Source organism: Stegostoma tigrinum, chromosome 32, assembly GCF_030684315.1.
Source record: "Stegostoma tigrinum isolate sSteTig4 chromosome 32, sSteTig4.hap1, whole genome shotgun sequence".
Lineage (NCBI taxonomy): Eukaryota > Metazoa > Chordata > Chondrichthyes > Orectolobiformes > Stegostomatidae > Stegostoma > Stegostoma tigrinum.
This window is the reverse complement of record NC_081385.1, coordinates 37,757,053-37,780,489: the sequence shown is the minus strand read 5'-3', so window position 1 is coordinate 37,780,489 and position 23,437 is coordinate 37,757,053. Positions and strand designations below refer to the sequence as shown.

Below are 23,437 nucleotides of genomic sequence, written 5' to 3'. Positions count from 1 at the left end.
GGCTTTAAGAGTAGAGCTTGGGAATAAAAAGGAGGCAGTTACAATGCTGGGAGTGTATTATAACCCACAAACAGTCACTGAGCAATTGCAGAGCAGATATGTTGACAATTCACTGGTGTGTACAATCAATTATAGGGTAATTATTTTGGGATTTCAACTTCAGCATTTATTGGAAAAGTCATAGTGTGCAGGATTAAAGGGAGCATTTCCTGAAATGTCTTCAGGAGAGCTTTTTATATCAACAGGTAGAAGGTTCAATGAGGGACGTGCAGTGCTGGACTTAATTCTGAGGAGTGAAGCTAGACAAGTGTTTGTGGTGGCAGAAAGAGAGCATTTTAGTGATAGTCACCACAACGCTTATGGGCCTGTTCTGTGCTGTATGATTCTATGAAATAACTTCTCAGTGTCAACTTTGTCGAGCCCCTTCAGAATTTTGTACATTTCAATGAGACTACCTTTCATTTTCCAAACTTAAGAGAATTTAGACTCAGTTTATTCAGCTTCTTATCATAGGGCAACCTTCTCACCCCAGAGACCAATCTCATGAAACCTTGTTGTCCTGCCTCCGATGCCTTAAGTGTGGAGATTACAATTACACATAATATTCCAGGTGCAGAAAACACCATGACCTGTTAGAGTTGTATTTTTATTTCTGTATTTCAGTCCTCTTGGAATAAATATCAGCATGCCATTTGCCTTCCGAATTGCTGTACCTGAATGCAGACAGTCGCTTCCTGGCAGGCGTACATCCAAGTGTCTGAACAACAATATTTACATGTTTCATACCCTTTGGAAAATATTCTCCACTTCAAACTTGTCAAAGTGAATAACCTCACACTTCCTACAATATACTCCATCTGCCACCTGTTGCCCACTCATTTAACTTGTTCATATCTCTTTTCAGCTTCTTTGTGTCCTCTCAACAATTTGCATTCCCAACAAACTTTGTATACATTTGCTGATATTACATTTCTGTATGTCTCTTTATCTAAGTAATAATGTGGAAATATCTGAGGCCCTTGCACTTATCCTTGTGATATTGTATTAGTTGTAGCCTGACACCGAAAATGCCTCTGCTTCCTATTCATAATCTAATCTTTTATCCATGCTAATATATCATCCCAACTTCATGTGGTGTGCTAAGCTTTTCAATGGCACCATATCAAATCGCTTTTGGAAATCCAAATATACTAAATATTCTGGTTTCTTTTATCTACCCTACCAGTTAAATTTCAAAAAATTGACCAATTGTCAAACATTATATCCCATTGTACTTGTGGTATTTGCTGGAAAACCAGTTCTGATGACCTCTGTTTGAAACTACAATCCCTATTCGGCTTCCATGTGACGGACATTCTTGTGTTTCATTATTTCTGTAAACCCAGAGTAGGATTTCAAAGCTCAGTTCATCCTGGGTTATTGGACATTGAGTTGATAGTTTGTGTCTTTTCCACAGGAGCGTCAACGATACAGTCAGCCTCACAAAGCCTTCACCTTCCGCATGCATGGCTTTGACTCTGTTGTGGGCCCCGTGAAGGGAGTATTTGACAAGGATCCTTCTCTCAACAAGGCACGCGAACACTCTCTGCTGAGATCTGATAGACCGGCCTATGTCACCATTCTATCACTAGGTGAGATTCTGACACTAGATTTCAAAATGTGGGATTAGAGAAGTCATTTGGACTGTGTTTTGTATACATGCACCTTCCATGTTAATTTTGGTAATCTTCCAGAATCACCTAGAAAGAAAGTTCAGAAATGGATTAAAAGACAAAAAGCCTACACAAAGTTAACAGAGTCACAAGCAGAATGCCGCCACCCTTTCTCCCCCCACTCCTCCATCAGCTTCACCCCTCGTTTCGCCCCCACCCCTAGCTGCCATGTGGATGAATATTGACTTCAGTCTTCTGAAAATTTCCCACTCTACACTTTTGTGTTTATGTGCAGCATGTGTGTGAGAGACAGCATTGATGACGAGGCCAGGAAATTGTTTGGTTGAGGCCCCTCATTATTGAATATCTTTTCTTGGATTTTCTCAACTCTGAAGGCTCTACTTCGTGCCAGGGAACAGGCTGAGCGACAAGGGAGCCCCTTGGAAGGGTGGATGGTGTTGTGGAAGGACATGTTCCTGCAGTGGAACGCGTTTGCCAGGATAGAGCCATACAGCATAGAAGCAGGCCCTTCAGCCCACCATATCTATGGCAACAAGCAAGCACCCTCTCAGGCAGCATGTTTTATATTTCTACAATTTTCTGAGTGAAAACATTTTTCTTCCAACCCCCTCGAAACCTCTTACTCCTCACTTTAAAGTTCATGGGGAAAAGATTCTTACGATCCATTCTGTCTATGCTTCTAATAATTTTGTAAACATCAGTCACATCCCCCTCCTATGCTCCTAGTCTCCCCTCAGTTCTAGGCAACATCCTGGTGAATTTCCACTGCATCCTGTCCTGTGCAATCACATCTCTCCAATAGTGTGCAACCAGAACTGCACAGTGTTCTAACCAATGCTTTATAAAGTTGCAACATGATTTCCCTGCTCCTATATTCTACACCCTGGCTATTGAAGGTAAACTTCCTGAATTTCTCCTTCACCACTATGTCCACCTGTGCTGACTCCTTCAGGGAATTATGGATTTGTAGGCCAAGGTTCTTTTGTTCCTCAGTACTCCCTAAGGATTGACCATCCATCGCGTAAATCCTTGCCTTTATTAGACATCCCAGAACTCACCACTTCAGACTAATGAGAATTAAATTCCATCGGCCGACAGTGGAAAACTGCGGATGCTGGAGAATCTGAGATAACGAGATATAGACCTGGATGAACACAGCACGTCAAGCAGCATCAGAGGAGCAGGAACGCTGACGTTTCGGGTCTGGACTCTTCTTCAGAAAAACTCTGATGCTGCTTGAGAGATAGCAGGAACTGCAGATGCTGGAGAATCTGAGATAACAAGCTGTAGAGCTGGATGAACACAGCAGGTCAAGCAGCATCAGAGGAGCAGGAAGGCTGACATTTCGGGCCTAGACACTTCTTCAGAAGTCCCTTTTTCTGAAGAAGGGTCTAGGCCTGAAACGTCAGCCTTCCTACTCCTCTGATGCTGCTTGGCCAGCTGTGTTCATCCAGCTCTACACCTTGTTATCTCAAATTCCATCGGCCGTTGCTTTCCCAATTTACCAGCTGATTAATATTAGACTAGCCTGACACCGTCCTCTTCACTGTCAACAACACTACCAATTTTCATATCGTCTGCAGACTTACAGATTGTACCTTCTATGTTCACGTCCAGATCATTAGCAAACATAAATGTCAAAGGTCCCAGCACCGATCCCTGTAGTACACTGCTGGTCACAAGTTTCCAATCAGAAAAACACTCCCTGAGGGGAGGTGAAGGCCGTGTGATAATATTGCAGGACCGTTCATCCAGAGACCCGGGTAATGTTCTGGGGACCCGGGTTCAAATCCCGCCATGGCAGATGGTGGAATTTCAATTCAATAAATATCTGGAATTAAGGGTCTAATGATGAGTGTGAATCCATTGTCGATTGTCAGAAAAACCCATTTGGTTCACTCATGCCCTTTAGGGAAGGAAACTGCCATCCTTACCTGGTCTGGCCTACATGTGACTCCAGACCCACAGCAACATGGTTGACTCTCATGTGCCCTCTGGGCAATTAGGGACAGGCAATAAATGCTATCTATCCAGGGACACCCTCATCCCGTTAATGAATTTAAAAAATCTTTTGAGGAAGTAACCACGGAGATTGAGGGTAGAGTGGAAGACATTGTTTACTTGGACTTTAATAAAGCCCTTCACAAGATTCCGCATGGTCGAGTAATTAGTAAAGTTAGATCACATGGGATTCAGGGTGAGTTTACCTATCGGATGCAAAATTGTCTTAACGACAGGAGACTGAGAGCAATGGTGGAGGGCTGTCTTCTTGGACTGGAATTCTGTGACCAGCGCAGTTTCACAGGGATCGGTTTAGTTTGTTATTTGTATAAATGACTTAGATGAGAATATAGAGAGCACGGTCAGTAAATTCACGGATGACACCAAGATTGGTTGTATAGTGGACAATGAAGAAGATTATTTAAGATTACAAAGAGATCTTGATTATTGGGTCAATGGGCTGAAGAGTGGCAAATGGAGTTTAATCTGGATAAACGTGAGGTATTGCATGTTGGTAAAACAAACAAAGACAACACTTATACAATTAATAGTAGGGGCCTCGGGCCATATTGTACAACAGAGAGACCTAGGTGTTCAGTATACATCGCATACAGATAAGGTGGTTAAGAAGGTGTTCAGCTTGCTTACCTTCGTTGCTCAGACCTTTGAGTATCGGAGTTGGAACAGCGTGTTGAGGTTGTACAGGATGTTGGTGTGGCCTCTTCTGGAATACTGTGTCCAGTTCTGGTCTCCCTGCTATAGGAAGGATATTATTAAGCTGGAGAAGGTTCAGGTTAGATTTCCCAAGATTTTGCTGGGAATGGAGGGTTTGAGTTATAAGGAGAGACTGGATAGGCTCGAACTCCTTTCACTGGCACATAGGAAGTTGAGGGATGACCTTGCAGAGGCTTGTCAAATGATGAGGGGTATAATAAGGTGAATGGCAGGCGTCTTTTCCCGAGGGTGGGAAATTTCAAGACTAGTTTAAGACTAACGTTGAAGGAGAAAGATTTCCAAAAAACACGAGAGGCATTTTTTTTTTACACAGAGAGTGGTTCATGTGTGAAGTGAACTTCCAGAGGAAGTGGTGGATGTGAATATAGTTAGAACATTTAAAAAGACGTTTAAATATGTACTTGAAAAAAAAAGTTTGGAGGGATATTTACTTGGAATACTGCGTCCAGTTCTGGGCGCCCTATTATAGGAAAGATGTGGATGCTTTGGAGAGGGTTCAGAGGAGGTTTACCAGGATGCTGCCTGGACTGGAGGGCTTATCTTATGAAGAGAGGTTGACTGAGCTCGGTCTCTTTTCATTGGAGAAAAGGAGGAGGAGAGGGGACCTAATTGAGGTATACAAGATAATGAGAGGCATAGATAGAGTTGATAGCCAGAGACTATTTCCCAGGGCAGAAATGGCTAGCACGAGGGGTCATAGTTTTAAGCTGGTTGGTGGAAAGTATAGAGGGGATGTCAGAGGCAGGTTCTTTACGCAGAGAGTGGTGAGAGCATGGAATGCGTTGCCAGCAGCAGTTGTGGAAGCAAGGTCATTGGGGTCATTTAAGAGACTGCTGGACATGTATATGGTCACAGAAATTTGAGGGTGCATACATGAGGATCAATGGTCGGCACAACATTGTGGGCTGAAGGGCCTGTTCTGTGCTGTACTGTTCTATGTTCTATGTTCTATGTTCTATGATATGGACCAAGTACAGGCAGGTAGGACAAGTTTAGTGTGGGATTATGATCGGCATGGACTGGTTGGACCAATGGCTCTGTTTCTTTGCTGTATGACTCTCAATCCTCCACCATCATCCTTAGCTTCCTATTTGTAAGCCAATTTTTGAACCAGTTTATCGTCTTGCCTCGGATCCCATTGATTTTCATCTTTCGGCCCAGCCCCCCATGTGGGATCTTGTCAAAGGTCTTACAGAAGTCCCAGTAGACCACATCAACTGCACTCCCCTCATCAATATATTTAGGCACTTTTTAAAAAAAAACTCAGTTACATTAGTCAGACAGGATTAGCCTTCAAGAAATTCCTGGTGACCATCCCTGATCAATCCTTGCCTTTCCAAGTATTAATTGATCCTGTCCCTCAGAATTTTATCCATTAATTTCCCTACCAGTGATGTCACACTAATTGGTCTGTAATTACTTGGCCTATTCTTCCTGCCCTGCTTACATAGAACATTACAGCACAGTACAGGCCCTTCGGCCCTCGATGTTGTGCCGACCTGTCATACCGATCTCAAGCCCATCTAACCTACACTATTCCATGTTCCATATGCTTATCCAATGACGACTTAAATGTACCTAAAGTTGGCGAATCTACTATCGTTGCAGGCAAAGCGTTGCATTCCCTTACTACTCTCTGAGTAAAGAAAATACCTCTGACAACTGTCCTATATCTTTCACCCCTCAATTTAAAGCTATGCCCCCTCGTGCTCGCCGTCACCATCCTCGGAAAAAGGCTCTCCCTATCCACCCTATCTAACCCTCTGATTATTTTGTATGTTTCAATTAAGTCACCTCTCAACCTTCTTCTCTCTAACGAAAACAGCCTCAAGTCCCTCAGCCTTTCCTCATAAGACCTTCCCTCCGTACCAGGCAACATCCTAGTAAATCTCCTCTGCACCCTTTCCAAAGCTTCCACATCCTCCTCATAATGCGGTGACCAGAACTGTACACAATACTCCAAGTGCGGCTACACCAGAGTTTTGTACAGCTTCACCATAACCTCTTGGTTCCGGAACTCGATTCCTCTATTAATAAAAGCTAAAACACTGTATGCCTTCTTAACAACCCTGTCACCTTGGGTGGCAACTTTCAAGGATCTATGTACATGGACACCGAGATCTCTCTGCTCATCTACACTACTAAGCATCTTACCATTAGCCCTGTACTTTGCCTTCTGGTTACTCCTACCAAAGTGCATCACCTCACACTTGTCTGCATTAAACTCCATTTGCCACCTCTCAGCCCAGCTCTGCAGCTTTTCTATGTCACTCTGCAACCTACAGCATCCTTTGTCACAGAAAGAAACTACATTAGCTATCCTCCAGTTATCTAACACTTCAAAGCTGGCCAGTGAAGTATTAAATATCTCTGCCAGTGCCCCAGCAATGCCCTCTTTTGCCCTCCTGTAGCAGTCTGGGATACATCCAGTCAAGCCTTGGGGATTTTTTGCAACTTTGTGTTCGTTAATACTTCTACTGTGTCCTCTTCATTGATTTTAACATGTTCTCGAACCTCACCATCCCAATTTAAATCCCCAACTACAATGTCTTTCTTTTATGAATACAGATGAGAAATATTGTTTTAAGAAGATTTACAAGGATGTTTCCAGGGTTGGAGGGTTTAAGCTACATGTAGGTGCTGAATAGGTTGGGTTTGTTTCAGTTTTTTCACACAGATGGTGGTGCATGCATGGAATGAGCTGCCAGAGAAAGTGGTGGAGGTTTGTACAATTATAACATTGAAAGTGCAACTGGATTGGAACATGAATAGGAAGGGTTTGGAGGAATATGGACCAAATGTTTGCAAATAGGACTAGATTAACATAGGATATCTGATCGGCATGGATGAGTTGGACCGAACGGTCTGTTTCCATGCTGTATAGCTCTATAACTCCATGGCCTCACCCATATCCTCTGGCCCCATGCGCAGGTTACCCCTTTGATTTCTCATCAGCCCCACTCTTAACCTGGAAATCCTTTTGCTCTTAATAATGCATTTAGGGTGTTAAGAGTTCTTGTGGCACACTGGTAGTTTCTCTGTCCTGGGTTCAAATTACAACTGCACCAGAGGTTTGCAGCAACGTTGCTGATCAGGTTGATTAGGCAATATCTATACTTGCCTTCATCAGCAGGCCTCCTGTGATGCAGTGCACGTTATCCTATCTCTGAGCCAGGAGGCCTGCATTCAAATCCAACCTGCTCTACAGGTAATCATGTTTCTGAACAGGTTGATTTGAAAATGTCCACATTCAGGGTGTTTGAAGGAACTTATACAGAGAAAGTTGCAGATCTGACCATGTGTGAAGTGGGACGTAGCTCTGTCATCACCTCTGATAGTATGTACATTAGAATTTTTTTCAACCAGTTATGATATGGAGTCTGTACCTCTCACATATCCTGAGATTCTGAATCACCCGCTTGTCTTTAATAGGTTTAAGTTTCTAGTGTTGTGTCCACTGCAGACCCAGTATCTCTGCTTTTGCTTAAAAATGGCATGGGTTGTGTGGAAAGGAGCTGATACAGTTTCGTATCATTATATAGGGGATGGTGTTTCTCTCCTCCAAAATCAGCATTATTCATCTCATTCCCTCTTCCATTTCTGAGAAGCTCTTTAAATGACTTGACAGTTTAAGTATTTTGAGTGACACAGTCATTCCTCTCTCACAGTACGAGATGCAGCTGCTCGTCTTCCAAATGGAGAAGGGACACGTGCAGAGATCTGTGAGCTGCTGAAAGACTCCCAGTTTCTTGCTCCTGAGGTCACCAGTGCTCAGGTAAAGGGACTGTCACAAGTGTGAAAAAGAAATTTGTTCTTAGTTTCACTGAATGTTTGAAATGTTAAAGTACTTGAGAAGGCTGTAATTGTATACATGTGGAAGGGAATTGTAATTATGTAGTTTGTGAAGAGTCATCCAGGAGGGGCTGTGCATTATACAGATCTTTAAGGCGTGCATATTGTATGTAGTGGATAGTGTGTGTATTAAACAGCCTGTGAAATACCATGGGGAGCTGTAACTGTTCAGATTACATTGCCTCACTGAAAGAAACCGACCCTCCTTGGAATCCAACACTGATTTTGCAGTCCGCTCACCTTTGACACCCACAAATCCTCCGCATATGCCTTTGACCTTTTGCAGATTAACACTGTTGTGAGTGGGGCTCTGGACAGACTACACTATGAGAAAGATCCATGTGTGAAGTATGATATTGGGCGCAAGTTGTGGATCTATTTGCATCGGAACCGGACTGAGGAGGAGTTTGGTGAGTCTGTTTTTAATCACATTCTTTGTCCTGATGCTGCTTCATAATGTGTCTTTTCTCTTCCCTCTGTCTGTTATTGCATGGTAGTGTGTGTGCGCTCTCTCCTTCGCTGTTGCTGTGTCTCTTTCTCTCTCTCTCGCTCACTTGCTCCCTCTCTCTGCCCCTCTCTCTCCCTCTCTCCCTCTCTCTCTCTATCTCTCTCTCTCTCTCTCTCACACACACACTGTTGCTTGCTCTTCTCTCACTAGCTCTCTTTCCTGTTGACTCACAGTCTCCCTCGCGCTCACATGCTTGATGTTGCAGGTGCTGTCTTGCTTCGCACTCACTTACTCAAGCTCTCCAGGTCTGTCTTATGCTTGCATGCTCTCCCTTACTTGCCCTGTCTCTCGCTCCCAGTCGCTTGCTTGCTTGCAGTTTGTGTCTCCTGCTGTCTCCCTTGCTGGCTGTCTCACTCACGCTGTCTTGCTCTCTCGCTTGCTGTCTTGCTCTCTCGCTTGCTGTCTATCTCTCTCACTCACTCTCTATCTCACTCGCTGTCTCTCTTACTCTCACTGCCTTTCTTGCTTTGTCGCTTGCATGTTCTCTCGTTCTCTAGCTTGCTTGCGGTATTTCTCACTTGCTCTTGCTTGCTCACTCTCTCGCTCTGGCTCGCTCGTTCTCTTTCTCACTTGTTCTTTTTCTCACTGTTCCTCTTGCTGTCTCGTTCTCACTCGCTCTCGATCTCTCTCTTACTTGCTCACTGTCTTGCTGTCTCTTGTTCTTGCTCTTTCTCTCTTTCCCTCATTCTCTCGCTCTCTCTCGCTATCTCTCATTCTTTCTCGTGCGCTGTTCCCCTCAATCTGTCTCTTGCTCTCTCATTCTCTTTCTCGCTTGTCCTCTGTTGCTCACTGTCTTGCTCTGTCACTTGCTGTTTTTTGCGCTGTCCTCGCTCTCTTTTACTCTCTCTCTTGCTTGCTGTATCTCTCTAGCTCTCTCACACTGTCTCTTGCCCTCTCGCCCTCGCTTTCTCACTGGGCTTCTGTTGCTCTCTTGCTTGCTTTCTGTCGCTCTCTTGCGCCCTCTCTTGATCGCGCACACACTCTCTCTCACTTACTGTCTCTCTCATGCTGTCTCTATCTCACTCTCTCGCTTGCCTGCTGTCACTCTCACTTGCTGTCTTGGTTGCTCGCTCTCTCGCTTGTGTTCTCCCACAGGACTGACAAAGGGTTTCAGCTTGAAATATTGACTTTCCTGCTCCTCAGATGCTGACTGACCTGTGCTTTTCCAGCCTCATACCAATAGACTCTGGCTTCCAGCATCTTATTTCACCTTATTGTCTCTAGGCTGCTGAAATTGCGTGTTTGCTTTTTGTAATTTATGAGTGTGGACTCTCAAATCCTTTAGTCCTGCAACTTTCTGCAGTTTTTCTTCATTTAAATAATATTTAGTTCCTATATTCTTGCTGCCAAAGTGCATAACATCACTCTTTCCTGCATTGTATTCCATCAGCCAAGTTTCAGCCAACACATTTAACCTGCCTGTATCCTTCTGCAGACTCCTTATATCATGCCTTCCTAATAATATCCCTTTTAACCTGACTATCTTAGTCGGCAAATCCTCTACCCAAGTTAATGAACTACCTCAGTTTAGTTTCCTTGACACTGGCGAAGGAGAATTTGATACAGCCAAGAATTAGGCAATCCATGAGCCTTGCAAGCTGGTTTTCTGTCTGTTCATGAGGGCCTAGGTTTAAGGTCAGAAAGGGAAGATTTAAAAGGGACCTAAAAGGCAACGTTTTCACACAAAGGGTGGCGCGTGTATGGACTGAGCTGCCAGAGGAAGTGGTGGAGACTGGTACAGTTGCAACATTTAAAAGGATTCTGGATAGGTATATGAATACAAAGGGTTTAGAGGGATATGGGCCAAATGCTGGCAAGGGGGTGGTCGAGATTTATTTGGGATATCTGGTTGGCATAGACAAGTTGGACCAAAGGGTCTATTTCTGTGCTGTATAACCCTATGACTCAACATTTACTATCTGATTGCATGCAGAGATACAAACCTTTCACAGCAGCAGGGATAGTATGAGTCAGGAGGACCCGAGGATAAAATAACAACAACAGGGATTAAGGTGCAGACTTGCTCAATCTCTTCCTTCTGGTCAAAACTGAGGTGGAGCTGACGGATTGAATGGTATCATGTATGTGATCATGAAGGATCATTGGAACTGTGAAGCTTACAGAGCTGTTTTTCTCCAATGGAGACCTGACCTGCTCATTATGGCCAATGTGCTTATGTGATCCACAAAAGCAAGTGGTTGCTGATCTCTGCATTTCTCGTGAAGCTGCATTGGAAGAGTATCAAAATCTGTGTTAATTGTGCTAGATGGATGCAAATTCTTACACAAACAGGAAATGCTTGGAATGTTCAGCAGATGTGGTAGCATCTGTGAACAGAGGAAACAGAGTTAATATTTCAGGTGAATGAGCCTTGGTCACAAGCGAGAATACTTAAAGTTTTTCAGCAGGGCTTGAAATATGGGGGAGAGGAGAAAAGAACAAACAGGAAGGTTTATGGCAGGTTGGAAGGCAAGCGAGAATATAAAATGAAAAGTGCTGATGGTGAATGTCAGTAGGATCTGTTAATGGAGCAAGTAAAGACGCAAAGCAGATGAGAAAATGGGCCTTCCAAATCTAAGGTCTTCCAATCAGCTCCCATAGCACAACCCCATCTCCAATTAAGATCAACAGCGATGTTCTGGAAATGTAGGTTGTTTTCTCAATCTAGGGAGCCTCTTCTCAATGGACATCAAACTCTTATCACCTCAACTGTGCCAGCTGAACCTTCAGCTGACTGAGATTCGGAGTATTTGAGGCCTGGATCTCATATTTGAGACTAATGGGATGATCTACTGGTCTCAGTGACCACTTGTATGTGCTTCAGAGTCTTGAGCAGCCTGCAGGAGGCATCTCAAAGCACTGGAGAGGTACCACCAGCAGAACTTCACAAAATCCATCAAATCCCATTGTAAGAAAACAGTCCAATTTACAGCATCCTCTCCAAAGCAAACATACCTAGCATCAAGAAGTTAATTGCTCTAAACACGCTCCAGTATAGATCACACATCTGACACCACGCTCTGAAAGCAACCGCTTGACTCTGGCCTCGGTTGCAGTAGAGGAACCCTAAAAGCCCACAGAAATACAAGGTGTAATTTGCCGCCTCTTCCCAAAATCCTGGACTTTCCTTCCACGTGAAATGGTGATTTACATATACTTCCTTATATCTAGTCTCTTGCATTCGATGATCACAATGTGATCTCCTTTGCTTTGGAGAAACCAAATGTAGATTGAGTGACCCTTTTTTGAGCCTGACTGAGGATTGGAGCAGGATTTCATGGGGGTTGATATTTTTAGGATGCTGATAGGAAAAGGGGGTAAAGACAGTTCAGAAGAAGACTAATTTTAGTCTGGAAATGTTAAATCTGTTTCTTTCTGTATAGATGCTGCCAGACATGCTAAGCTTCTATGACAAATTTTGTCCATTTTTTATTAAGGACAGTTGTCCGGTACAGTTGATTTTGGTGTTTGGCTTCATGTCATACTGCTTTCACATGTGATGATGTGATGGAAGTTTCCTGTTCCATATTGACTAGCCTATGGTTGAAAGTGACAAACTTGTATCCGGTCAGGCAAGGTAGGGCTCCCTAGGTAAGAGCTCAGAAGGCAATGGGAATTGGGTGGCTAGTCTCTTTCAGAGATACTTTTGTCAGCTTTTTGAATTGAAAATACAGTAAAAATTGAACCATTCAAAGTTCACAGACCCTTCTGTTTAACTCTTTTGTAAACCAGTCTGTATTTGGATTGTAATACATTTCTGCTATAATGTTTGATCTGCAGATTATATCTGCTTGATGCTTTTATCTTAAATGGAGGTATGCGTTTTCAGCTGATTGTCTGAAATGATGAGAGGGTGTCTCTTAGAAATACAAGAATAATGAGCAAATCCGTTAGACTGGGGCATGGTATGCCATATTAGTTTGTTTGTCAGAACCACCTTCACTCTAAAGGGAACAAGATTTGTGGGAACTGGCTTTTTTGGTATGTACGGAAAGGTGTGTGGGGAGGAAACCGACTACTAATAGAGGAGAGATAAGGGGGACTGCAGATGCTGGAGAATCCGAGATAACAAAGTATGAAGCTGGATGAACACAGCAGGCCAAGCAGCATTTCAGGAGCGCAAAAGCTGATGTTTCAGGCCTAGACCCTTCATCAGAGGGCTGGTAGGTCTACCTGAGCCGTGTGCTTTCAGATAGTCACATGACTTGCTTGTTTAACTATCGTTGCTGGGGCAATTTTTATCCTGAAACTATAGGATTTATACAGCTCTTCATGAACCTGCAAAAATATAAAAGCAGAAAAAACTACAAACGGGCCCGAAATACAGTTAATGTTTCAGATCAACAACCTTTTAACTCAACAGATACCTTCTAAGTATTTCCAGCATTTTCTGTTTTTATCTCCACGTTTCAGTGTTTGCATCACCTTGGGGTGGCACTGCTGCCTCACAGTGCCAAGGACCTTGATGTGATTCCACGCTCGTGCAACTGTCTGTATAGAGTTTTCACATTCTTCCCTTGTCTGCTTTAGTTTCCTCTGGTGCTCTGGTTTCCTTCAATAGTCCAAGGATGTGTAAATTAGGTGGATAGGGCATGCTATATTACCTATGTTGTCCTGGGATGTGCAGGCTAGGTGGACCAGCCACGGGGAAATGCTGGCTTATGGGTTTAGGGGGTGGGCCTTCGTGGGATGCTCTTTGGAGGGTTGGTGTGGATTCAATGGGCCAAATGACCTGCCTCCACATTGCAGGGATTCTGTGACTAAGTTGGTGTGTGAGTGATTTAATAGTTGGTATGCTAAATGGTACCATTACGTTTGGCATCCCCAGAACCCCTCATTGTTGACGCTCCTTGGTTACCAGACTGTTGAACCCATCTCCAGTTAACCATCCTTATGGTGTATTGATGTAACGCGTGACTAAAAATGCTCCAAATTAAATTTGAAACGTCAGGCAGGACAATCTCAGGCCTCATACTCAATGTAGTCTTTTGGTTACTTCTATTACATCAGATGAATGCACAAAGAAACAGGCCATTCAGCCCAACCAGTCCATGCCAGTATTTATACTCCACTCAAGCCTCTTCCAATCTTCATTTATAGCTTCTATCATAACCCTCTATTCCCTTCTTTATCAAATGCTTGTCTAGCTTCTCCTTAAATTAATCTGCATTGTTATGATCCCAGCTGATATTGGTCTTGGACAAATCAGATCCCAATTTGAAATCTGACTTGATACATCATACTTGTTTTTATTTTAAGTGGTGGTAATTCACTAAAACACAAGCACACAAGACAACAGTTTTTTTTTAACGAAAAAACACATTTCTCACCAAACATTCCTGGTTTGTAAGTTTCACAAACTAATTTTTTATCCTAAAGAAACTGAGTTCCTGTGAACTATCCTATATACCTTTATATTTGATCCGATTTATTATTGTCACATGTACAGAAATACAGTGAAAACTATTGTTTTGTGTGCTATCCGGTCAAATCATACGTTAATACATCAGTAATAAACCGGAGTGTAGAATATAGTCTTACACCTAGATATAATGTGCAGGGAAAGATCAACTTTGATGTATAAGAGGAAGGAGACATAATTTAGTTTGGACACCCCTCCTATGGTCTTCTCCAATACTCCCTGAAAGCTTTCAATTTCTGGGTTTTTTAAACTAGATCCAATTCTTGATCGTTCTAGACTAAGAACAAGCTAACACCTTTTCGTGTTTATACTCCTTGTTGTAAACTCTCCACAGTATAAATAGACATTCTTCCATTAACACTCCGCGAAATTTGTAATGACTTACTGTCTGACAAGTCGCTTGCTCTCGGATAAGGTCACAAATTCACAATTTTTTTTGGAAAATATACATTAAATACCTTTCATCACTCTATTCACTGAAACCAGTTGATGTCATAACCAGTTTCATAGTCTTTGGGTAAAGAATTTTCAGCTGAATTCTCTGTTGGATTTCTTGATGTCTGTCTTATGTTGATGGCGTCATGTTATGCTTCTTTCCATAAGCGGAACCGTTCATTCCATAACCACTCAAAAACTTTTCATAATTGTAAATTTTCTGCTAGGTCACTGCTCAACTGCCTTTTCTCAGAAGCAAAGAAGTTAATCCTTTCCTGATATCCATACTCTTACTTTTCTGATGTTATCAATTAAATCCTCTCTGCACCTTCACCAGTTCTTCTGTAACCTTTTTCTTAATAAATAATTTGGATATTGGAGAACAGTAAAGGTTCAAAATTTGTCAATGATTTCAAGCTTCCACTGTGATAAGCACCATGAATGGTACTACTTACCTATAACAATGGCAGATGGAATTTTAACACACGTGTCGAGTGATGCACCTTGGCAGCAGGGCTAGAGCGAAGCAGTGTAGACTAAGTATGCAACAGTTCCAAAAAGTGTACAGCAACAGAAGGACCTCAGCTTCTTACACAGGCTGCTCCTTTCTTCAAGGCATTGACTCTCCTGGGAGATTGACTGAGTGCCACGCCAGTTGTCTGCTGATTGAGAATGGTTGTCGACTGTGACCTGCTTGAGCTAGCATTCCTAAACAAATATTGGTGACCATCATTGTAAGCTGCACATTCATCCTGTATCCTGAAGCAGTTCAACTGCAGGATAATTGACATTATTGCAGTGTCACTGGGTAACAGTCATTGAAGTCTGACTCATTCTTGGTCTGAATTTTTACAGAACGGATTCATCAGGCCCAGGCTGCAGCAGCTAAAGCAAAGAAGGCGTTGCAACAGAAACCGAAGCTGACAACCAAGATTGTGAGTATTATTTACTTGAAAGCTGAGTAAGTTCCTGATTCCAACCCACTCCCTTTTGGCCAGAGCTCAAAGAGATAGAACCGCTGCACTTGGTTTGTCATATGATTTGTGACCTCCAAAAGCAGCTTTACTTGCTTCCCTTGAGCTGTGAGAGAGAGAGCTCCCGAGAGAGAGAGCTGCTCTGCACTGATCACTTGCTACTTGGTCACAGCAATATCCTGGCCAGTGCATGCATTAGCTGCAAGTAAGAAGTCTAATGACCTTGGAGTCATAGAGATCAAAAGCACAGACAAGGGCTTTTTGACACATCATGACCGTGTTGATCAAAAGCAGCCACTTACCAATCTAATCCCATTTCCCAGCATTTATCCCATTATCTTGTTTGCCTTGGCATCACAAGTGTGCATCTAAATACTTCAATGCCAAGAAGGTTCCTGCCTCTATCACCCTTACAAGCAGTGAGTTCCAGATTTCCTCTGAGTTTAAGAAATATTTTCCTCACATCCTCTCAAACTTCCTCCCCCTTACCGTAACTCTGTGCTCCCTGGAAAGTTGGGACTTGTCAGCTGGTGCTGTTACGATTAATGTTTTTCTTTAAATGACCGTCAAAGCTGCTTTTTCTGCCTATTGCTCTGCATTTCCAGAGCCCTCATTCACAATAGGAGTTCTGGACAGGGAAGCAGTGACTGGGAACATTTAAAACAAATCAACATTTCAACAGCCCAGCTCGGCACTTTCGCATTATTGGAACTTGAACTTCCATGATTCTATGCCCTGCTTGGAATCCAATTTAGATCTTGAGTGGGAACACAAATTCAGGAGAGGGGGTATCAGGGAGGTGGAGTTTTGACGATTCGATGGATTTGTCATGAGAGAGACTACAAGTCAGAAGGAGAAGAACCTGCAGTGACCACTTTGACTCACTGACTTGATTGAGTTTTTTGTGAAGTAACGAAGGGGATTGAGTAGGGCAGAGCATGGATGTGATCTAAAAGGACTCCTGGGGAATGTTGCTGAACAAAGAGACCTTGAAGCATAGGTTCATAGTTCCTTGAATTTGGAGTTGCAGGTAGATAGGACAGCGAAGAATGTATTTGGTGTGCTTTCCTTTATTGGTCATTGCTTTGAGTATATGAGTAGGGATGTCATGTTGTGCATGTACAGGACATTGGTTAGGCCGCTTTTGGAATACTGCATTCAATTCTGGTCTCCCTGCTTTAAGAAGGACATTGCAAGACCTGAAAGAGTTCAGAAAAAATTTACAAGGATGTTGGCGGTGTTGGAGAGTTTGAGTAATAGGAAGAGGCAGAATACACTGGGGCTATTTTCCTTGGAGCGCCAGAGGCTGAGGAGTGTTTTTATAGATGTTTATAAAATCATGAGGGGTATGAATACTGTGAATAGCCAAGGTCTTTTCACCAGGGTGGGGGTGTCCAAAACTAGAGGGCCTTTGTTTAAGATGCAAGAGAAAGATTTAAGAGGGATCTAAGGGGCAACATTTTCACACGGACGATGGTGCATGTCAGGTACAAGCTGCTAGAGGAAGCCCTGGAGACTGATACAGGTACAGCTTTTGAAAGGATGGGTATATGAATAGGAAGAGTTTGGAGGAATATAGGTCAAACGCTGACAAATGTGACTAGATTATTTTCGGATATCTGTCGGCACGGATGAGTTGGATGGAAGGGTCTGTTTGCATGATGTACAGCTCAATGATTCCATGACTAATTCTGCCTAACTTGAATGAATCAACCTTCTGAGTCCAGAATCTCCTGCCGGGGCTTGTGATTTACCACTCAGTCAGTTAGGTCATATTGCTGTGGAATATCAAATAATCATACAATCCCCAAAGAGCCCTTTTGGCACATGGTCTCTATATCTTGTTCTTGCTCAACCATTAAATGTTTCATTTTTATTCGGTATCGTTTACCTCATGATGCTGCCACTTTCTTTGCCGCCTAGTTTTGAATTACCCCAATAATTATACCCCACTTGGGACATTACAATATTTTTTCACAAAGCAGTTTTGTACAAGGGCATCAGTTAAAATCTGCTCTGATCAAGATTCTGTCTCAATGAGACTGAATATATCAGTGACGTTGGGTGGTGATTGAGCAACCAAAAGTAGGCAGAGTGACAGTCACTTCCTTTCCATATGCTGGGAATGGATTTTAATGTCATGTTTATTTTCTCTAGAAGACTTCTGGTAAGGAGAGTGCAACAAAGCTCCCATTCTCTGAGCAGTCTCTGACATCCCAGGTGTTGGCAGATTCCAGCTTACCTGTAACCCCTGTAACTCCAACATTACCAGTTACTCCCACATCACCATCAATATCAACCGATGGCAACAAAGTACCAACAACTAGTACACCAGAACTGGTTAAATCTGGTCAAAGGTCAGTTATTCCTGGTATATTTAAGTTTACACAAGACTTGTTATCATCTTGTTCAATATCTGCTTGAAGCACCAGCTCGTCATGTTAGAACAGTGCAATGGATATCTGACATTGTGCTGGCGAAAATGAAAGCAGTGAGATAACCTAAGAGCTTCAGACTGTTTCAAAACCTCTCAATTGGCTATTTGTTTCCAAAGTCTTAGTTCAGTTGATTACCTTTTCTTTCCTGGGTTTTCTCCCCACTTCCTTTGAAGGTGTGAACTATTGCTAGCCTCTGGTTGGCTGGAACATGTTCTCCTCAGCAGAGCAGCCAGATTCCACGGACAAGGTAAGTATGATTAGCAGTTGGCTGAGAATTTCACAGTAGAGTCAAGTTCTGTTAATTCACTACAGACCATAGACAATGTTTCTGGGCTAGAGACCTCAGTACTACATCCGCTGCCAATGATCATTTCCTCAAACAGCGACTGGGAAAGAGGTATCTGGGCGAATAAGTCTTCAACTGTGAATTTCATTTTACCATTTGATGGGAAGGGACATTGCACATGCTTCTAGAATATATACAGTGCAATATCCAAACCACCACCTCGACCCAACATTCTCCCCCCCACCACCGTGACCACCACCACCACCACTGCTGCCTCCTCCTCCTCCTCTCTCCCCCCCCAACCCCCTCCTCTCTCCCCCCCCAACCCCCTCCTCTCTCCCCCCCCAACCCCCTCCTCTCTCCCCCCCCAACCCCCTCCTCTCTCCCCCCCCAACCCCCTCCTCTCTCCCCCCCCAACACCCTCCTCTCTCCCCCCCCAACACCCTCCTCACTGCCCCCCCCAACCCCCTCCTCTCTCCGCCCCCAACCCCCTCCTCTCCCCCCCCAACCCCCTCCTCTCTCCCCCCCAACCCCCTCCAATCTCCCCCCCAACCCCCTCCAATCTCCCCCCCAACCCCCTCCTCTCTCCCCCCCAACCCCCTCCTCTCTCCCCCCCAACCCCCTCCTCTCTCCCCCTCCTCTCTCCCCCTCCTCTCTCCCCCTCCTCTCTCTCCCCCAACCCCCTCCTCTCTCCCCCCCCAACCCCCTCCTCTCTCCCCCTCCTCTCTCCCCCTCCTCTCTCTCCCCCAACCCCCTCCTCTCTCCCCCCCCAACCCCCTCCTCTCTCCCCCCCCAACCCCCTCCTCTCTCCCCCCCCAACCCCCTCCTCTCTCCTCCCCCCCCACCCCCCTCCTCTCTCCCCCCCCAACCCCCTCCTCTCTCCTCCCCCCCCACCCCCCTCCTCTCTCCCCCTCCTCTCTACCCCCGCCAACCCCCTCCTCTCTCGCCCTCCCCCCCCAACCCCCTCCTCTCTCCCCCTCCTCTCTTCCCCCCCCAACCCCCTCCTCTCTCGCCCTCCCCCCCCCAACCCCCTCCTCTCTCCCCCCCCCAACCCCCTCCTCTCCCCCCCCAACCCCCTCCTCTCTCGCCCTCCCCCCCCAACCCCCTCGTCTCTCCCCCCCTCCTCTCTCCCCCCCCCTCTCTCACCCCCCCAACGCCCCCCTCTCTCCCCCCCAACCCCCTCCTCTCTCCCCCCCCAACCGCCTCCTCTCTCCCCCCCCAACCGCCTCCTCTCTACCCCCCCTCTCTCCCCCCGCAACCCCCTCCTCTCTGCCCCCCCAACCCCCTCCTCTCTCCCCCCCAACCCCCTCCTCTCTCCCCCCCAACCCCCTCGCTCTCTCTCCCCCCCAACCCCCTCCTCTCTCCCCTCCTCTCTCCCCCTCCTCTCTCCCCCCCCAACCCCCTCCTCTCGTCCCCACCCAACCCCCTCCTCTCGTCCCCCCCCACCCCATCCTCTCTCCCCCACCTCTCTCCCCCTCCTCTCTCCCCCTCCTCTCTCCCCCTCCTCTCTCCCCCTCCTCTCTCCCCCTCCTCTCTCCCCCTCCTCTCTTCCCCCCCCCACCCCATCCTCTCTCCCCCCCCCCACCCCATCCTCTCCTCTCCCCCCCCCCACCCCATCCTCTCTCCCCCTCCTCTCTCCCCCTCCTCTCTCCCCCTCCTCTCTCCCCCCCAACCCCCTCCTCTCTTCCCCCCCCACCCCCTCCTCTCTTCCCCCCCCCCCCCTCCTCTCTTCCCCCCCACCCCCTCCTCTCTTCCCCCCCCACCCCCTCCTCTCTCCCCCCCCAACCGCCTCCTCTCTACCCCCCCTCTCTCCCCCCCCCAACCCCCTCCTCTCTCCCCCCCCACCCCCCTCCTCTCTCCCCCCCAATCCCCTCCTCTCTCCCCCTCCTCTCTCCCCCCCAACCCCCTCCTCTCTCCCCCCCAACCCCCTCCTCTCTCCCCCCCCAACCCCCTCCTCTCTCCCCCCCCCACCCCCTCCTCTCTCCCCCCCCCAACCCCCTCCTCTCTCCCCCTCCTCTTCCCCCTCCTCTCTCCCCCTCCTCTCTCCCCTCCTCTCTCCCCCTCCTCTCTCCCCCTCCTCTCTCCCCCTCCTCTCTCCCCCCCCCTCTCTCCCCCCCCAACCCCCTCCTCTCTCCCCCCCCCAACCCCCTCCTCTCTCCCCCCCCAACCCCCTCCTCTCTCCTCCCCCAACCCCTCCTCTCATCCTCCCCACCCATTCCCCTCCTCTCTCCCCCTCCTCTCTCCCCCTCCTCTCTCTCCCCCTCCTCTCTCCCCCCCCAACCCCCTCCTCTCACCCCCCCCAACCCCCTCCTCTCTCCCCCCCCCAACCCCCTCCTCTCTCCCCTCCTCTCTCCCCCTCCTCTCTCCCCCTCCTCTCTCCCCCCCCTCTCTCCCCCCCAACCCCCTCCTCTCTCCCCCCCCCAACCCCCTCCTCTCTCCCCCCCCAACCCCCTCCTCTCTCCTCCCCCCCCACCCCCCTCCTCTCCTCCCCCCCCCAACCCCCTCCTCTCTCCCCCCCCCAACCCCCTCCTCTCTCCCCCCCCAACCCCCTCCTCTCTCCCCCCCAACCCCCTCCTCTCTCCCCCCCCCAACCCCCTCCTCTCTCCCCCCCAACCCCCTCCTCTCTCCCCCCCCAACCCCCTCCTCTCTCCCCCCCCAACCCCCTCCTCTCTCCCCCCCCCACCCCCTCCTCTCTCCCCCTCCTCTCTACCCCCCGCCAACCCCCTCCTCTCTCGCCCTCCCCCCCCAACCCCCTCCTCTCTCCCCCCTCCTCTCTTCCCCCCCAACCCCCTCCTCTCTCCGCCCTCCCCCCCCAACCCCCTCCTCTCTCCCCCCCCAACCCCCTCCTCTCTCCCCCTCCTCTCTCCCCCTCCTCTCTCCCCCCCCAACCCCCTCCTCTCTCCCCCCCCAACCCCCTCCTCTCTCCCCCGCAACCCCCTCCTCTCTCCCCTCCAACCCCCTCCTCTCTCCCCCTCCAACCCCCTCCTCCTCTCCCCTCCTCTCTCCCCCTCCTCTCTCCCCCTCCTCTCTCCCCCCCCAACCCCCTCCTCTCTCCCCCCCAACCCCCTCCTCTCTCCCCCCCAACCCCCTCCTCTCTCCCCCCCCAACCCCCTCCTCTCTCCCCCCCCAACCCCCTCCACTCTGCCCCCCCACCCCCTCCACTCTGCCCCCACCCAACCCCCTCCTCTCTCCCCCCCAACCCCCTCCTCTCTCCCCCCCAACCCCCTCCTCTCCCCCCCAACCCCCTCCTCTCTCCCCCTCCTCTCTCCCCCTCCTCTCTCCCCCTCCTCTCTCCCCCTCCCTCTCTCTCCCCCTCCTCTCTCCCCCTCCATACCCCCTCCTCTCTCCCCCTCCTCTCTTCCCCCCCACCCCCTCCTCTCTTCCCCCTCCTCTCTTCCCCCCCACCCCCTCCTCTCTCCCCCCCCACCCCTCCTCTCTCCCCCCCAACCCCTCCTCTCTCCCCCCCCAACCCCTCCTCTCTCCCCCTCCTCTCTCCCCCCCCACCCCCTCCTCTCTCCCCCCCCCACCCCCTCCTCTCTCCCCCCCCACCCCCTCCTCTCTCCCCCCCCAACCCCTCCTCTCTCCCCCCCCAACCCCCTCCTCTCTCCCCTCCTCTCTCCCCCCCCAACCCCCTCCTCTCTCCCCCTCCTCTCTCCCCCTCCTCTCTCCCCCCCCAACCCCCTCCTCTCTCCCCCCCAACCCCCTCCTCTCTCCCCCTCTCTCCCCCCCCACCCCCTCCTCTCTCCCCCCCCAACCCCCTCCTCTCTCCCCCCCCAACCCCCTCCTCTCTCCCCCCCCAACCCCCTCCTCTCTCCCCCCCCAACCCCCTCTCTCTCCCCCTCCTCTCTCCCCCCCCAACCCCCTCCTCTCTCCCCCTCCTCTCTCCCCCTCCTCTCTCCCCCCCCAACCCCCTCCTCTCTCCCCCCCCAACCCCCTCCTCTCTCCCCTCTCTCCCCCCCAACCCCCTCCTCTCTCCCCCTCTCTCCCCCCCAATCCCCTCCTCTCTCCCCCTCCTCTCTCCCCCTCCAACCCCCCCCTCCTCTCTCCCCCTCCAACCCCCCCCCTCCTCTCTCCCCCTCCTCTCTCCCCCCCCCAACCCCCTCCTCTCCCCCCCCCCATGCCCTCCTCTCTCCCCCCCATTCCCCTCCTCTCTCCCCCTCCTCTCTCCCCCTCCTCTCTCCCCCCACAACCCCCTCCTCTCTCCCCCCACAGCCCCCTCCTCTCTCCCCCCCAACCCCTCCTCTCTCCCCCCCCAACCCCCTCCTCTCTCCCCCCCCAACCCCCTCCTCTCTCCCCCCCCAACCCACACCTCTCTCCCCCCCCAACCCACACCTCTCTCCCCCTCCTCTCTCCCCCCCCCAACCCCCTCCTCTCTCCCCCTCCTCTCTCCCCCCCCCTCTCTCCCCCCCCTCTCTCCCCCCCCAACCCCCTCCTCTCCCCCCCTCCAACCCCCTCCTCTCCCCCCCCTCCTCTCTCCCCCTCCTCTCTCCCCCCCCAACCCCCTCCTCTCTCCCCCTCCTCTCTCCCCCCCAACCCCCTCCTCTCTCCCCCTCCTCTCTCCCCCCCAACCCCCTCCTCTCTCCCCCTCCTCTCTCCCCCCCAACCCCCTCCTCTCTCCCCCCCCAACCCCCTCCTCTCCCCCCCTCCAACCCCCTCCTCTCTCCCCCCTCCTCTCTCCCCCCCCAACCCCTCCTCTCTCCCCCTCCTCTCTCCCCCCCCAACCCCCTCCTCTCTCCCCCCCCCAACCCCCTCCTCTCTCCCCCCCCAACCCCCTCCTCTCTCCCCCCCCAACCCCCTCCTCTCTCCCCCCCCAACCACCTCCTCTCTCCCCCCCAACCACCTCCTCTCTCCCCCCCTACCCCTCCTCTCTCCCCCCCCAACCACCTCCTCTCTCCCCCCCCAACCCCCTCCTCTCTCCCCCCCAACCCCTCCTCTCTCCCCTCCTCTCTCCCCTCCTCTCTCCCCCTCCTCTCTCCCCCCCAACCCCTCCTCTCTCCCCTCCAACCCCCCCCTCCTCTCTCCCCTCCTCTCTCCCCCTCCTCTCTCCCCCCCCAACCCCCTCCTCTCTCCCCCCCCAACCCCCTCCTCTCTCCCCCTCCTCTCTCCCCCTCCT

At 49.1% G+C, this 23,437-nt stretch overlaps 1 protein-coding gene and 1 long non-coding RNA gene across 5 annotated transcripts in view; one reads left to right on the top strand and one right to left on the bottom strand.

Annotated features, from left to right (window-relative positions):
• Positions 1-23,437, top strand: part of nfrkb (nuclear factor related to kappaB binding protein) — a 111,300-nt gene that overhangs the window by 57,264 nt on the left and 30,599 nt on the right. For 3 of the 4 annotated variants that reach the window (XM_048562386.2, XM_048562387.2, XM_048562384.2), the window contains exons 16-20: positions 1,457-1,631; positions 8,078-8,184; positions 8,548-8,671; positions 15,482-15,561; positions 17,758-17,957. In XM_048562386.2, coding sequence (XP_048418343.1) covers positions 1,457-1,631; positions 8,078-8,184; positions 8,548-8,671; positions 15,482-15,561; positions 17,758-17,957 — 686 coding nt within the window. The remainder of the gene's footprint in view (positions 1-1,456; positions 1,632-8,077; positions 8,185-8,547; positions 8,672-15,481; positions 15,562-17,757; positions 17,958-23,437) is intronic. The other variant, XM_048562385.2, reaches the window with a different exon arrangement.
• Positions 638-15,516, bottom strand: LOC132206159 (uncharacterized). Its single transcript, XR_009442867.1, has 3 exons — positions 15,082-15,516; positions 4,323-4,430; positions 638-1,739 (listed from the first exon to the last, which is right to left on the bottom strand). It is a non-coding gene; the product is annotated as an uncharacterized LOC132206159 (long non-coding RNA).